We start from the raw sequence: 16,624 nt of genomic DNA, 5'->3' as shown, positions 1-16,624 counted from the left end.
CAGACACAAGCTGCATCCATAGAAATTTATGCAAGAGCATTTAAGTGAACTTACTTAGGAGAATTTATTTAGAAATAATTAACAACTAACAATAGATCAGTCATCAAAAAAACCCCACTGAAAATACAAGAAGTGTCTACCTCATGCTTCAATCCAAGAATATTCTGGGAAATGTGGGGGAAAACTGTCTGGTTTTGGTGAAACATCTTTCAAAGCGAGCCACAAAAGATATGGATGGGAGGGTATCTAAGCAAGGACTTAGCTTTTGTGCTGCAAAGCTGTCAATGTTATGAAGCAGCCTGGACCTATCACATAGGGATTATCTGGATCGCAAGGTGGATGCATTGGCACTTGTTCATGAAAGTGTTTAAAAAGTATGAAAAAAATTATGGGGCTCTTGCACTTTAATGTAATTGACAGTAGCAAAATCTGTGGGGAGGGTGCAAAATTATTTCCGATTGTGGTCATCTATTCAGTGTGATGCTTGCAGTTTCTCTTAAAAATAAATTGATACAAGCTTCACTGCAGGCTGTTAGGTTTTAATGCCTGATCTGTTTGTGGTTTGAATTAACTGCATACCAAAGTCCAACTACATTTTACGGATTACTATGAGGTATAACATACAGGAAAGAAATAAATTGGTCTCTAGATCCTCTTCAAAAACAAGCCTTTCTACTTAATTTACATTGAAGACTCAGAGATTCCTGGAATGGATTCTTTTGATTTTTTTCTCGTTAGTGAAATTATGGTAAGAGCTCAGAATCTTTTAGTCTAAGCAACAGTTCTTTGTTGCATGTGAAAGTAATTTCTGTGGCTCAGTTTGTATTTGTCCAGTTGCTGTAGTGTAAACCTGGTCAGGGCTCTTGGCATGGACAAGTAAATAAGGGTCATTGTGTAGCGCTTGAGACTGGTTTTCTTTTTATTGACCAATCTTTTTCTGTGTCCATAATTCACAGGTACCACTTCTAGTAGCAATACAATGGTAGCTCCCACAGATGGCAACCCTGACAGTAAACATGTAAAAGACAATATTGAAGAGAAGTAAGTATCTCCTCAAGGAGCAGTTATTAGTTGAATTACAGGAATTCTTGGTAGGTACTATAAATACTTGCATCTCAATGGCTCCAGGTATGTCTACATTGCAGGAAATATATGACTGTAAGTTTTATAAGTTTTAAGCAACAGAAGTGGAATACTATTTGGGATTAACAGTAGCAGCCTCAATTGTAATTTGAACTCAAAAAGCTGTAGAGGAAACTGAATAAATTAAGGGACCAATCCAGGTCAGGCTTTGTATTGCTATAGCTATATTGTTATTGATGCGTAAATTAGCTACTATTACACTGGATTGTATGCATTTACCTAAGAGAAATTGTACTGTAGATGGACATGGATACATCAAGGACAAATGTTACTAGTTTAGTAATGTAGCCAATTTGCAAATTGGTTTCCTAGCTCACTAGAAATCAACAGTGCCCATGTGTTGAAGGCTAGTTTATTCTCCTAGTTAGGTATTTGGATGGCTGGTATGTGTGGCAAGATCCCTTCCAGCTCGCTTTAAAACAGATGCCTCCCTCCCTAATTTTTGAGCTTCTTCAGAACAATGTTTTGGAGAAATTTGCCAGACAGTGGTACCAGTGTGAGGGTGGTGGAAAGCAAACAGCTGACATGGACCTAGTCAGGGTGTGGACTCAGAGCTCAGCAGTAACTGACTGTGTTAGTTGTGTTAAATAGGAGATAGCTAACCTTAAAGTGAAAAGGGAGTAGGGATTCTATAATTAGCACGAGCAAAAGTGTGCACAGAAAAAAGTACACACGTGCTGTTACTGTAGAGTAGCTACTATGTGGTAAATTCACAAACCAGTTTATTTTGTGATGACTTGTTTGAAAGCCTTAGTAATTATATTTCCAATATAACTTCCCAGTTGAACACTTTTTTTCTTCCCTAGGATAACTATGTCAATATAGTTAGATTAGTAAATATATTGATAGAGACAACCCCAATACTTCAATTAAATTGGGCGGGGGCTGTATGAAAATAAATCACAGAAGACTATGGAATCTGAGATGTCACTCAGAATTCAGCCTAGCAAGGCACAAACAAGTATTTGCCTGCTATGGGGGCTGGAGCTGAAGAAACTTGTAAAGTAATGAAGGCAGTTTTGAAAGTCTCTGCAAGTTTTGGCATACTCTGTAGGGTTATCTAACACCTCACCAGGGTATATGCTTTTTGATAAGATGTACCATGTACATCTTGGACTTGGCAGGAGAAGAGAATTTTAGAAACTCATGTAGAAGCAGCTTGGAAATTGTGCTTTTAGCACTCTGATTTCTCTGATTTCTTTATAGTTTATCAGATTAGCAAGGTAGGATCTTGGACTCTGTGTGTGCGTATATATATGTCTGTGGCAGATCAAATAGGGTTTTGCTCAAAAGTGATAAGAACTTGCATATAATGGTAGCAAATATTTTAATGTACTTAAATGTTAATGAAAATGATCTAATAGAAATATAATTTATAGTGGATTTTCTCCTTGAATCCCCTTATCTAGCATTGCTACAGCAGGTGTCTCTTACACAGCTGAGATGCTTTGGCATCATATTGATTGTAAGATGAAATATTTTTGCATAACGGTTTTGTGAAATACAGTTTTACTGAGAGACCCTGATTTATTTTTGTCACGGAATGTCAGTTACTAATGCTGCTTTATTTATTCCTACAGTTACGTACATCTAGACATCTACAGTGGGTTGAACAGTAACTTAAACCGCCAGCACCACAGACTAGAATCTCGCTATAGCAGCAGCTCTGGAGGATCATATGAAGAGGAAAAAAGTAATATTTTTATTTTAAAATATTTCTATGGATAGAAAACAAAATTTTCACAAGTTAATTCTTTTGCTGAAGGTTGTGGAACATGAAGAAATAGGCATTATCAGTGGATTTTGCACAAACCTATTAAAGAATATGGGTTTTTTACATTCCTTGGTCTTAGTACTGCTATTGAAGTCTAGCATACCTTTTGATTACAATAGAATGTGCAAGGAAGATAATACACTTTCTTTCCTTCCCTTGTCCTCTGGAATGAGTTGTGAACATCTTCCCAAATGAAGCAGTTTTTCTCCATTTTCTTTGCCGGTACCAACACCAAAGATAGATAGACGGCTAGGCAGAAGAAACAGCAGAGAGATTAACAGGAGGAAGATGAGATGAATGAGGAAAAAGATGATGGAAAAGAAGTTAAAAAAAATAGAAAATTAGAAGTAATTGTGCTTTTAAGTGGTAGCAGTCCTTGACACATTAAAAAACCAAAAGGGTATTAAACTTTTTTAGAAGCCATAGGAAAGGAAAATAGAGCAGGCAAAAAGGATCTTGTTGTGTACGTCTAGTTTTCAAGCTTGTTTTGAAAATGTGTTTTGGGTTATTTTTTGTGATCTGTGGTCTGTGATCATAGAGATCTTTTGTGATCTATTTTCTCAGGTGCAGAGGTAAGGGAAGAGGTAGAAATCTCTCCTGAAATTCCATATACTTTTGGAGACTTTTCTTTAATGGAGGCTTATTAACTGCGGCTACTTTTGGTACCAGTGCCTAAGATATAAAATCATTGTGACAATGCTAGGGAAAGCTAAACAGGTCATGTAATCAGGCAAAAATGAGGATAGTGGTCAGACAGTAAATGGTGCATTACATTAGTGGGTTCTGTATCCTTTGTCAGAGTACTCGTTTGACTGAAACTCTTGTTTCAGCTAACAAGCTGTTAGTAATTAAAATGACTTTGTACTTTAACCCTGCATAGGATTATCAGATAGATTTCAGTCTGATCCAGACCATTATAGTGCTCCCACAGACTATCTTCTTAGGTTTCACTTACTTTTATTGACAGTTGATTTTGTTACCAGTTAAGTTGTTTGGGTATGGTACAGCACATGATACAGTACTGCCTTTTCCTTACCTTTCTTGTGCTACTGAACAACAGGATGTACATTTCTGCATTTTGAGCATTGCATGTCAGTATGGAACCTATTGTGTCCCACACTGTATTGAAGCAAAAGAGTCCATTAGGATGTCCTTATGCACTCCTTAATGACTGATTCTGTGCAGACCATAAAGTGGTTCTGTATTTGAATAAAAAGAATTTGTGGTTCGTATTGCCTCTTTCAAGAAAGTGGAACATAATGTCCTCTACTGAGCTTGTTGTAAAGGCTGGGCATGCTGATGCAGATCTGCTAAACTTTGGGTCAGTAGCAGGTTGATGGACCTTCTGGGTAGCCAGTGTGTTTATTACTGCTTGGATGGGTGATGTCCAATATTGTAGTTGTGGTCATTTTCGTCTTTGTTTGCTATTTGTGATAGCAACGCTCAGTATCCTGAAGCAGATGATAATTCACATGTTCTGTCAGTAAGAAGTTTGTCACTTCCGGTCAAGAAGGTGATAATGAGCTGATAGATGTGTGAACTTCTGAAACTTCTGCAGATATACTTCTAGAAGGACAACGGGTAGAATCACTGAAACACTGAACTGTTGAGGCAGTCTCCTTATTTGTTTCTAGCCTTAACTGATCGTTCTAAAGTCCAAGACATCTCTTTTAAAAACAGAAAAATATTTTGGATGTGTAACACAGTATACTCTCACACCAAATAGCTGATGCAATTTTTCTACTTTTGAAGCTTGCTTAATCAAAAACTAAATGTCTTTCTGTGTTTTCTTGACAAATTTACTGATTTTCTGAGCAGTGACTTTTGTCAAGCAGTGGGATTGGGCTATGCTGCTGTAAAAGTGGCAAGTTCTGAGTTACCCCATATATCAGGCCAGCATTATCTGACATGTAGAACTGGTGGATTTTTGCTAGCGAGACCTATAAAGAGGTGCTCTTGAGGAATACTTCCTTAGCCTATAATGAAATGCAGCTCTTCAAAATGAGTTCAGTATAATCTTGGGACCCAGCCTTAACTCCCTACCTGACATGAGGTTTGAAGTTCAAGGAAATTATATTAGATCACTTTACCTTTTTTACATTACGTGCATCCATGTTCCCTATGTGCATCCATCGCTTTTATGAACTTATTCAACAAAATCTTACTGTTATGTGCATGGCTTCTGTAGAATTATCTTTATGCTAAAAGAAATAACCCTTTCTTTAAAAAAAAAAAAAACAGTGTCCAACTACTACTGTTTATGGCTAGTTCCCCCTTTCCCTCTTCCCAGATCTCAGCTTTTTAAGAATTTAAAAATATTTCTTTAGAAGTCTATATTATATAGAAACGTTTGGTTTTTCTTTTTTCTGGTTTAATTATTTTTTGTGTTAGGTGATTCAATGCCTCTGTATTCAAACTGGAGGTTGAAGGTCATGGAGCACAATCAAGGAGAGCCTCTACCTTTTCCACCTACTGGAGGTTGCTGGTCGCCGTTGGTGGATTACTTGCCTGAAACTTCTCCTCCGGGCATGTCTCTTCACAGGTAACTGTTGTAACAATTCACAATTGCTGATGGCAATTCATTACGTTTTACGTTGTGTTGCACAAATACAATAATTTAAAGATAGGAGATTAAAGACAGTAGATTTAAAGATAGTAGATTTATTTTCTGCAGTTTTACTCACATGTCTAGCAGTTTAACATTTCTAAGCCTTTTAATTTGGAGGACTAAAGTTTTTCTATCTTCATTGTGAGCGTTCATCTTTTCCCTTAATACAACTTTGTGGATGTTTATAGACTTAAAGAGTATTGGTTAGTGGCATATTAAGCTATTTGCAATTCTTCATAAAGTTCATATGTTATGTTCTTCTAACAAATTATTTTTTTGGTTTTTAGATGCAACATAGCAGTGATCCTTTTAACTGACTTGATAGTTGACCACAGTGTAAAGGTGGAATGGGGAGGATACTTGCATCTTTTGCTTCATGCGATTTTTATAGGTAACTGAATTCCTAATGAAATATTTCTAACTTAGGAATTGTAGCTATTTATGTAACTGTTCTCTTCCGCATTTAAATTAGTGTTTGCCACTGTGCTGAAATCTCATTAATTTGTTAATATTTACAATATTTAAAAAAATTCAACTAAGTATCTTTCAGCTTGATTAATGCAAATATAATTAAGAGGTTTTTGGAGTCATTTGAAGGCACTTTCTGTTGGAGCCACTTTTACCTCTTTCTCCTTGTAGAAGACACAGTAAAATTCAAATTTTTTCTTTCTGTTTCTCTGTGTAGTATTTTCATACAGAGCACATCTTAAGTTCTTACTGTTATGTGAGAAACAGCAGGATATATTAATGTTTGTTAAACTGTATGCTTTTGGTTTTATATTGAAACACTGAAAAACCATCACTTATTTAGTGAATTACGTATCTATTATTTGGTAAAATATAACAGACCAGTTTGAATACTGCTATTTTTTTAATAATTTAATTCAGTGTGCCCTTTGAATTTAATAAAGCTTTTCCATTTTCCTTTTATGTTAGGTTTTGACCACTGTCACCCTGAAGTCTATGAGCATTGTAAACGACTGCTTTTGCATCTGCTGATAGTGATGGGATCTGGCAGTAATGTCCAGTCTGTTGCTTCTGTCCTACTCAGAAACAGAGAGTTCAATGAGTCCAGAGTGCTTACTGTCAAACAAACTACCCATTTAGATTATACTTTCACAGGTATGCTTTAGATTTAGTAAGTGTTGCTTGTTAAAATGACATGGAAAGTTATCTTTTCTTCCAGGCATTATTAAAATTTCTGTTATTTGTAATATTTTTCTGAGCCCTTGGCATTAAAATGTATTTTGTTTCAGCTCTGTCTAGCTGGTTAAAATGTATTTTAATTAAGTCAAAATGAAGACAGTTCACGTTACCACTTTGTGCCCAGTCATCAGAGTTGGGAGCACAGTTGAATGATTAAATAACAGTGGAAACCGCAGAGGGAGCTCTACAGTTGCGGATCTGTAATACAGCACTTTTTATGATGCACTTGAAAATAAAAAACAAGAAGATACATCTCTCACTTGTTTATAGCAGCTTTACGTTTCTGACTTTAGTCAGTTGTAATTGCATTGTTCAATAAGCTCAATTCAGTTCAGTACTCTTCTGCGATATTACCTTTTAACGTTCACCTTAACATTACAATATTGTAGTTATAGATGAAATTACATGTTTTATATGTATATCTTTATGAAAGTAATATTTTGATGGTGTAAGCCTATTGTAGCTTTTAAAGAAATGTGAAATAGTTCATTGTGTTGAAACCTAGTATTTCGTATTATTTCAGTAGGTGGCAGCACATTGCTATACAATCTGTTCGTTCTGTTTTGTTCACAGCAGAAGTGGTTTTGTCACTAACTCAAAATATTAATCTGTTTTCTGAATTCGATATTCATGGCAATGAGGAATTAAAAAGTGGGCATAGTGGAGGAATTCTTTTATGTAAACCTATTCACAGAACTTTACCAGTGCACTTATATGGTGACCTATACAGACCATTCCATTCCTAATCTTTGCAGTTTTGAATAAAACTGCCTAAACGTGACAGGTTATTTTGCTATTATTGAAACAAAAATGTCTGATAGAAACTAGAATGAGATCAGCATCAAACGTTTCCAGGTGAGGATTAAGATAAGGTGATTACAGGTATGCATGCTTAGCATGCAAAGTCAGACAAGCTGATGTTAAATTTTATTTGAACCAGCTAATAATCCAGCTCTGTAGAGTGAAAATTTGTGGTGGATGTCAGAGTGTCTCAAACTTATGTACAGTTGTTACAGTAAAAGATTCATGACTCTCTTTTCCTTGCCCGTTTACTTTCTCCTAGTACCTCATAGGTAGATACAGGCGTAATGTGAGGAGTTACTGCAGTTGTATTTTATTGCCATGTCATTCTTTACATGCAGAGAAAATCTTACAGCAGCAAGATTAAGTTAACTTCAGAGAAACTTTGTGCAGCCACAGAAGCTCTGCTTAGAATTGATTCACTAGTTAATACTTAGTGTTCACTGATTTAAAGTGCTGTCAGTTATGCTGGGACTGAGTTTAAAAAAAAAAAAATTATCTGCACATTATTAGGAAGTAGTTTATATAATTTGTCTCAACTTATTAAGATGAGATGCCTCAGAGACTGATGATGTTATTTCACTGTATTACCAACAGAAAATCAAACATAATACAGAATCACAGAATCATATAGGTCGGAAAAGACCTTTAAGATCATCAAGTCCAACCGTAAACCTAACACTACCAAGTCCACCACTACACCATGTCCCTAAGCAATACCGTGGTTTTAAAGAGGGATCTAGCAGTTCCTTATTAAGGGTCCAGTCATGCACAGACTGCATATATAAGACTTGTTGATTTCATTGAAATTATTGGATCCATTAAATTATTCTCATTACATTTGCTAAATCATTGATTTTTGAGAAGGCTATTTTTTATTTTTATATATTTAATATTAACAGTCAACAGCTCATAATAATCTTGGTTTTATTTCAGCAGGTGTTCATGATTTTATACCTGATTACCAGCCCTCCCCAATGACAGACTCAGGGCTTAGTTCAAGTTCTACCTCTTCTAGCATCAGTTTAGGAAATACAAGTGCTGCCATTTCTCATCTGCACACCACAATCCTCAATGAGGTTGACATTTCAGTAGAGCAGGATGAAAAAGTGAAAACTCTCATAGAATTTATTACCTCAAGGTAAGATTTCAATTTTCATTTTTGTCCAGACATGTATTCTGTGGAAATATGGCAAAACCCTTACTATTTAGCATCACGTTGTCTAATTTTGTCTCTGTTTTATCACCAGTAAGAGACAGTTTAATCCTGAAGTGTTTTTATGTGATGCAGCCTATGAACAACTTTAACTTTCCAACAATTTCAGAGAATTTTGGCCTCCCTTTTGTGTCCTGAGTGTTTAAAAGTCTTTTGCCATGTTCTGCACAGGTCTGTTATCTTTGCTTGCCACACAGATTATAGAGTTCCCTTTTCCATCTAAAGGATTCCCGTACTAAAGGATTAGGGCTGGAATACATAAAGATGATTAGGGAGCTGCAAGATTTGTGTGGAGTTTATGGATTGCCTAATAGTAGAGAGCTGGCTATTCAGAAAATATGAGTTAGTGGGAAAGAACATCTGCAAAACAAGCAACACTTGTGCAGTTGGTATGATAGCTTATATAAAGCTTTCAAGATTGGGTAAATCTGAAACCCCACTTGTTTCTCAAAGCTTTTGATTAATTATGCCAACAAAAAAAACCCCTTTACATCAGCTTAAATTTAGAATAGTGGGGTGTATTGATGTGAAGAAAATGGGAAGAAAGGAGGTTGTTTTAAGAAGTGTATAATGGTGTTAGTTGTACTGGTTCTTTGTTAGATAACTAAATATTATCTAACAGAGAACATCTCTTCCTAAACTTATGCTGTTATTTCAGCTGGATCTGATATATTGCTTTTCACCTTGTCTTAACTTCTTGTATATTGTACAATATTGGACAGTTGTCCAACTTCTTTCCAATTTGTGTCTGCAGTTCTAAATGGTTTATTTTATGTGGTAGGTAGATTCTTTTGCAGTTAGGCTTAAGTTTAAAATACCATTTAAATAATATTAATGACAAAGGCTATGTTTTATGTTCTGTTTACTCAATTTTTATATTTTTAGGAAAAGAGGGCCACTTTGGAATCATGAAGATGTTTCGGCCAAGAACCCTAATATAAAGAGTGCTGAACAGTTAACTGTGTTTTTAAAGCATGTGGTATCTATATTTAAACAGTCTAGCTCAGGTATGTTAGAAAACAGTCAATTCATGATAGAATGTTCAAGTCTGCAAACTAAATGAATTTTTTTGAGTGCCTGTAAGTTTACAGATGATCTATAAAATCACTCTAGGTGATTGCTTACCGCTTCTAAATAATAGATTTTTCTTGTGCATTGCACACTTCATGTTTCTATTCCAACAGTTTAAATATAATCTTTTAGGAATGAGGTAGAATATTTTACTAATTTATTGTGGACACTTACTATTCAAATCATAAATGTTTTATTCTCTACACGTCTCTCCAGTGTGAAGTATTATGGAATACAAGTTCATGTGCCTGGAAAGATTTTTGAGAGTAATACTCCTTGAGAAAAATGTAGAAGATTATAGTATTTTAAAGTTAGGAATTACTTTGGTAACTTACTCTTCATTGAATTCAAGGGGGTTTGTTTTTTATAAAGCATTGCGTTGCTTGAGTATTTATTTGCTTTTATAGGAGGATTTCAATTGGAACACCGTCTCAGTGAAGTTGCTTTGCAAACCGCGCTTTCGTGCTCCTCTCGACATTATGCTGGGAGGTCCTTTCAGATTTTCAGGGCTCTGAAGCAGCCTCTTACTGCATCTACACTTTCTGATGTTCTCTCCAGACTAGTAGAAACTGTTGGAGATGCAGGAGAAGAAGCTCAGGTATTTGAAATTTCCCCCCCATTTTATTAGAAAGCTAAGTTTGCCTAAATGACATACTTAGATTGTTATTTTAATGACAGTAGAATTTAAAAGCATTTTTGATTCAGTTGCTTTTTATTTTTAAGTAAAGATATTTCAAATATCAAAAGTTTTAATCGTGATGCTTCCTGAAATTTCACCTAATGAAATGATGAAAAGATGAGCTGCGCATATTCTCTTCTACAGCAATAAGAACTTTCAGAGAGTTTGATACATCTGTTTCCTGAAAACACCTTCTTTTTCATAGTTAGAGAATCCTGAGATCAGCCCTAATACAGGTTTTCTTTTATTAAGAACTTAACCTGGTAAAGTGTTAACAACCATCTAACTTAGTATCATTGTACATTTCAAGAAGTGGATGTAATATTTTAATATTGCAAAATGAGAGTCTAAATGACTCAATCCTTAAGTCCCTCCTTAAAAATAATGCCAACCAGAATGAATTTTGGGGAATATTTAGAAATAAATTAAAGTTTTTTCCTGTCTTCAATCTATACTGCTAATTTGAGGTGTCTCATCAGGGTTGTGTTCTAATTGAAGCATGAAATAATAATTTAGTTACTGATACTGATTTTGTATTTTTATATCACCACTCAGTAGACTTTCTGTGATCTTCCTTGTGCATATTGCATAATTTATAATGACCTGTGGCTTTCCCCAGGGTTTTGTCATAGAACTGCTTCTGACTTTAGAGTCTGCTATTGATACGTTGGCTGAAACTATGAAGCATTATGATCTGCTTTCTGCCCTTTCTCAGTAAGTTCTTTTATTAGTCAATTACACATTTTTAAACATTTGAATTGTTAAAGATTTGTATTACAGAAGTAATGAAATAATTTCTTGTTGTCTTTGCAGAATAGTTGTATCCTAATAGCAAAATTGCTTGCTCTTTTTGCCTCAAGCAAAACTCATAAGAATCTAGATTTTCTGAAAAGAAATCTCTGCTACCTTTCCAACTTACCCTCGTGGGTCCATTTTTTTTTTTTTTTTTTAAAAAAAAAAAGGTATTCCTTATGGGTCAATTCTGAAATGTTGTCAGTTCTTCTGAAACTTGTCAAAAATAAAGTACTGAGTGCATTTAGGACTTTTTTTTTTAATCAGGCCCTACTGACCTTGATTAATAGTGTAATTTGGGTGGGGGTCTTGTTTTTTTCCCATGTGTATAATGCAGGTAATGGCACCGATCTTTAAAAGATAATTTAAGGTAATTTAATGTTCACAGATGAAAACTCCTGTACTGCAATAAATACTCAGATTTGTTTTCCATGTACGAGAGCCATGTAGTTGAACAGTCTGAATCATTTGTGTGTCTCACTATAGTCTGAGTGGTTAGCTCAATGACTTTTTATCAAACTGAAAAAAAATCCTTAAATGTACAGACATCTTTATTTGTTTGACTTCATGGCAAAGTTTTTGAAAATGTTGAGATTTCTAGGAATGTCTTCAATTTCTAAGGATCAAAACTGGAAGGTGTTGGTTTTTTCTAGGTCAGATATTTCAATAAGGTAATAATTAAATAATTTTGTTTATTAATTCATTAATTTCTCTACCTTTATCACATCTGTAAGTAAGTTGGAATGCTAGATCTTCATTGACAGATAATCTTTTACATGCTATAGGCTAATTTTCCTGATTTTACTGAATTGTTATGTAATTATTTTGCTGTTCTGGGATTGTAACAAATAGATTTGGTAGCAGGCATAATGGGATGCTACAGTCTTGTCCTTATGCTGTAAGGATATTTTAGTAATATATATAGAAATTCTGTGTTTTCATATATTATAGTACTCTTCCGATGGTGAAGTGGAGTGTATATACGTGATTAGTGTCAAATCTTTTTGCTTTCTTCCCTTTGTCTAAACGGTATGTTATTAAAGTATTTTGCATGGAATAATAGATGATATTCATTTTCATTTTAGAACCTCATACCATGATTCTGTAATGGGAAACAAGTATGCAGCTAATAGGAAAAGCACTGGACAGATAAATCTAAGCACAAGTCCCATTAATAGTGGCAGTTGTTTGGGATACTACAGCAATACAAGGAGTAATTCTTTGAGACTGAATTTAATCAGTGAGCGGAGAGGTGACCGCCGACGGAGCAACACACTGGATATAATGGATGGAAGGATAAATCATGGTGGCAGTTTGGCAAGGACTAGAAGCCTTTCCTCCCTGAGAGAGGGAGGGATGTATGATGTGCAGCCCACTACTGACCCTGTCAACTTGATGGCCACCATATTTTGGATTGCAGCTTCGTTGCTAGAGTCAGATTATGAGTATGAATACCTTTTGGCTCTCAAGCTACTCAACAAGCTTCTTATTCACTTGCCTCTGGATAAATCAGAGAGTCGGGAAAAGATAGAAAAGGTGCAGAATAAACTGAAATGGAATAACTTTCCAGGCCTTCAGCAGCTTTTCCTAAAAGGCTTTACTTCAGCATCTACACAAGAAATGACAGTTCATCTCCTCAGTAAACTCATCACAATTTCCAGGCATGCTTTGGTGGATCCTTCTCAGTTAGCAGGTATCTTTAGTAACTGTATATGTAATGAAAATGTATTTTTTTATCAAATTAAGTGTAATCAAAATCAGTAGTGATTATGCATTTGCCTTTAAAAAACACCCTTCAGTTGAATGCCTTTTGCAGTTGTCAATGTTACAGTGCTAGATAGTGGGAATACATTATAGACTATGATTATCTGCCAAGAAATACTGCACAAAAACTTTATGTATTGACTATTAACTTACTTTAAACTTGCTTGCAAGTTTTAAGAGCACATGTATTATTTTTCATGATCTTGTGCTAAATAGCTCAATTAGTACTACTTCAAACATTTGCACATTTTTGAAACAATGTGACTTTACTGGCTAAAGCTATCCAGTTTCATGATAGTTTTGCTTAATTGGTGTGGTGATTATGTTATTTTCATCTTAAGCATATTTATACCTGTACACAGACACATTTATATACCTTCTACATACATACACACTTAGGTACATGTGTGTATATAATTTAGAAATCTGTATGAACATATGTGTATCTTACTCTTAAGGGTTATTGAGGATCAGAAAGCTGTTATATGCTCATATAACTCCACATTAAATTAAGTCTTATTAAAATCATTAGGGCTCATATAACTCTGTTTATATATGTGTTTAGGATTTCCCCTAAACATCTTGTGCCTACTTCCTCATCTGATTCAACATTTTGATAACCCAACTCAGTTCTGTAAAGAAACAGCTGACAGGATAGCAAAGGTATGTAAAATGATGCTTGGGGAATATCTAGGAGTTTTATTACCTGCATTGCTGCGTTTTTCTGCTCCCTGATGCAATACTTTTATGTGATTCTCATAGAAATAACTATAAAAAGTTGTATTTTAAAGATGTGATCCTGTTCTGATTTATATAATTGGTCCTCATATCAACCCCTGAGTTTCCCTTTGTCAATGAAAAAGCACATTTTGCTTATTCTATAAACTTTAGGTGTAAAGAACAAATTTACTTATGAATTATATCAGTTACTTTTTCTTACTTGTCTGATTTTTGCAGCTTGTAATTTTAAATATAAACTTAATCAATTTTTAAGCACACTTCCTAATTTACTTACGATATGGAAGTGATCCTTACCTTTCGGACTGGTAGGTAGAGAAGAAAAGGTACTATGTTCTTTCTATTACTTGTACACAGTGATTAACCTTCGAGTATTTCTGAACTGTCGTGTCTGTTAAAGCAGTACATGGTACACACCAACAATCTCCAGCCAGGCTGGTGGTACGCTGCCCTGACAGCCTACATTTTAAGGAAGACTGTGGAAAGGGGAATAAGCAAGTGCCATCTGTCATAGGAGATGCAGTCATAGGCCTCTGGCTTCCCAAACTGTGATACGTAAATCAGTTAACTGTGTGCAGGCCACCTGAAAGGAGTACGTGCCTGATGCAAATACAAAAATTACTGTTGTCCCTTAAATACATGCACTACTAGCTAGGGGCGCTAGTTGAAGTAAGTTTGGTATGAGTAGTAGATAAACTTGGAGCATGGATGCCAGAGTACCACTATTGCAGATACTACTGCCTTCCCAAATACAAGCCCTCATAGCTCTGATAAATGCAAGGCTAGTAGAAAAGGGCTGGTCTAGGCTTAAAAGAAAAAGGAGAAACTGGTCAAGGCTTATGAATGCCTACTGAGCGCAGTTGCCCATTCAGGAACATGGAGCTAAATTTTTGTTATTTATACCTGATGCATTTATTTATTTATCTGAAAAAGCAGTTTAAGTCTTTAAGTTAGTGAATTGCCAGGCTCCAAAATTCAGCAGAAACTGTAGATGTTGCTTGTATGATTAGTTTGATTTCAGTTATTGGAAAATAAGAGTGACATCTGGGAAAAGTGCATAATGACTTATGAATGCTTAGGTTAAAAGTTTGTCATTTCTACTATAATTAAATAGGCTTTTTGCCTTTCAGGTTTGTGCAGAGGAGAAATCACCAACTCTTGCCAATCTGGCTCATATGATGAGTTTATACAGTACACACAGTTATTCCAGAGACTGTTCTAACTGGATTAACGTAGTGTGTAGATACTTGCATGACTCTTTCTCAGATGCCACATTTAACCTCGTAACTTATCTTGCAGAGGTAAATTTTTATTAAAAGTGTATCTTATGTTGACAATCTGTGATCAACATTACATTTACTCATTGCCGGTTTTTCGTGATTCTGAATATTGGGGGGGGGGAAAGCAGGTCTTCCAGAATGGGAGGATAATAATAAAACGTTCTAGGATATAGAAAAGGGATGACTACTGCCATTTTGGAGTGCAACAATTTAAATATGCCTTGAAATAATAATTCCTCTAATAAAATATTCCTTTTTATGGTAGTACTCTTTTGTAATAGATATTTATATTCCATTCTACATGAATAAAATGCGCACACTCTCTTGGCTTCAGCAAAATATACTTAGTGCGAATTTTAAGAGGCCTTTTTTAGCTAAATACGTATTTAAAGATGTCCTTATCACAACCTAAAAACTAATTTCGAAGTTCAATTTGCAAGTATTGCACAGTATATAATCAAAGATCATGTAAATTATAGAATCAGTATATGATTCTGCCAGCCATTCATACAGGAAAACTGTTATTACCTTTGAAAAAGTATGTTGTGTGAAAAGCTTGTAGAGCTTGTCCTTGAAGTATATCACTTCAAATTGATAAAGATATTTTTTTAAATATTACTACATTTTCATGAATGAATTTATATGTACTTACTTTGTTTGTAAGCTTGTGTATACTAGTCTTCTCTAAGGTGTAGACGTAATTGTTTTTCATGCAGCTTTGAAATTTTGAGTTGGTATGAACACTTATTTAGTGAGAAGTATTTTATTATTAGGTGCTTTAGATCTGTGCTAACATGTCAAAATTCAGGGGAAAAACTGAATTAGGACAGAAAATATTGTTCTATTGCATTACATTTTTTAATGCTAAAATAAAATTTTGAAAAACATGAAGTGGTACACTTAAGTTTCTTGAAGAGAAAAATAAATATGTATGGAAGTTAACCGTATTTTAATGTTTGTTTTCACTTTTTGCTACCACTAAAGGTCCAAATTAAATCCTGTATTTTTTAAAACTTTTTCTTTTTTAGCTGTTAGAGAAAGGGTTATCCAGTATGCAACAGTCCTTACTGCAGATCATTTACAGTCTTCTAAGTCATATTGACCTATCCACAGCACCAGTGAAGCAGTTTAATTTGGAAATCATAAAAGTTATTGGTAAATATGTTCAGGTAGGTACTCTGAAAAACTATAAAAGCCTTTCTACTTATTATCAAAGTGGTAGTGAAATTACACTTGAATTTTTTTGAAAATTAATTTATTTCAGATATAAAAAGAGTTGTTCAAAGTCAGATTCCATAGTATTTTATTTTTTGTCCTATGTACTTAATTCATTATATGCTTATATATTTGTCCAATTTGATTTACGTCTTGTGGGACAAGTTACCTGGATGAATATGCATCTGTTTACAGATGTGGGCAACTCTGCCTATGTAGTTATAGCAGATGATCCTTGAACTATTAAAATATAAGGAAATGTTTACTGCTAAATACTGTGCAAATGTTTTATTTAAGTGTATATGTTTTCAAAAGGAAGTTTTATGGTCAAATGCAT

At 34.7% G+C, this 16,624-nt stretch overlaps 1 protein-coding gene across 8 annotated transcripts in view; it reads left to right on the top strand.

Moving 5' to 3' along the window:
* FRYL (FRY like transcription coactivator) overlaps positions 1-16,624 on the top strand; it is a 178,014-nt gene that overhangs the window by 127,202 nt on the left and 34,188 nt on the right. For 6 of the 8 annotated variants that reach the window (XM_072863010.1, XM_072863006.1, XM_072863007.1 and 3 more), the window contains 13 exons: positions 957-1,041; positions 2,724-2,836; positions 5,309-5,459; positions 5,813-5,916; positions 6,462-6,647; positions 8,469-8,673; positions 9,634-9,755; positions 10,227-10,417; positions 11,118-11,212; positions 12,376-12,983; positions 13,620-13,717; positions 14,923-15,093; positions 16,101-16,241. In XM_072863010.1, coding sequence (XP_072719111.1) covers positions 957-1,041; positions 2,724-2,836; positions 5,309-5,459; positions 5,813-5,916; positions 6,462-6,647; positions 8,469-8,673; positions 9,634-9,755; positions 10,227-10,417; positions 11,118-11,212; positions 12,376-12,983; positions 13,620-13,717; positions 14,923-15,093; positions 16,101-16,241 — 2,270 coding nt within the window. The remainder of the gene's footprint in view (positions 1-956; positions 1,042-2,723; positions 2,837-5,308; positions 5,460-5,812; positions 5,917-6,461; positions 6,648-8,468; positions 8,674-9,633; positions 9,756-10,226; positions 10,418-11,117; positions 11,213-12,375; positions 12,984-13,619; positions 13,718-14,922; positions 15,094-16,100; positions 16,242-16,624) is intronic. The other 2 variants (XM_072863005.1, XM_072863011.1) reach the window with 1 other exon arrangement.

Source organism: Ciconia boyciana, chromosome 5 (assembly GCF_034638445.1).
Source record: "Ciconia boyciana chromosome 5, ASM3463844v1, whole genome shotgun sequence".
NCBI classification, from domain to species: domain Eukaryota; kingdom Metazoa; phylum Chordata; class Aves; order Ciconiiformes; family Ciconiidae; genus Ciconia; species Ciconia boyciana.
This window is presented reverse-complemented; position numbering and strand designations above follow the sequence as displayed.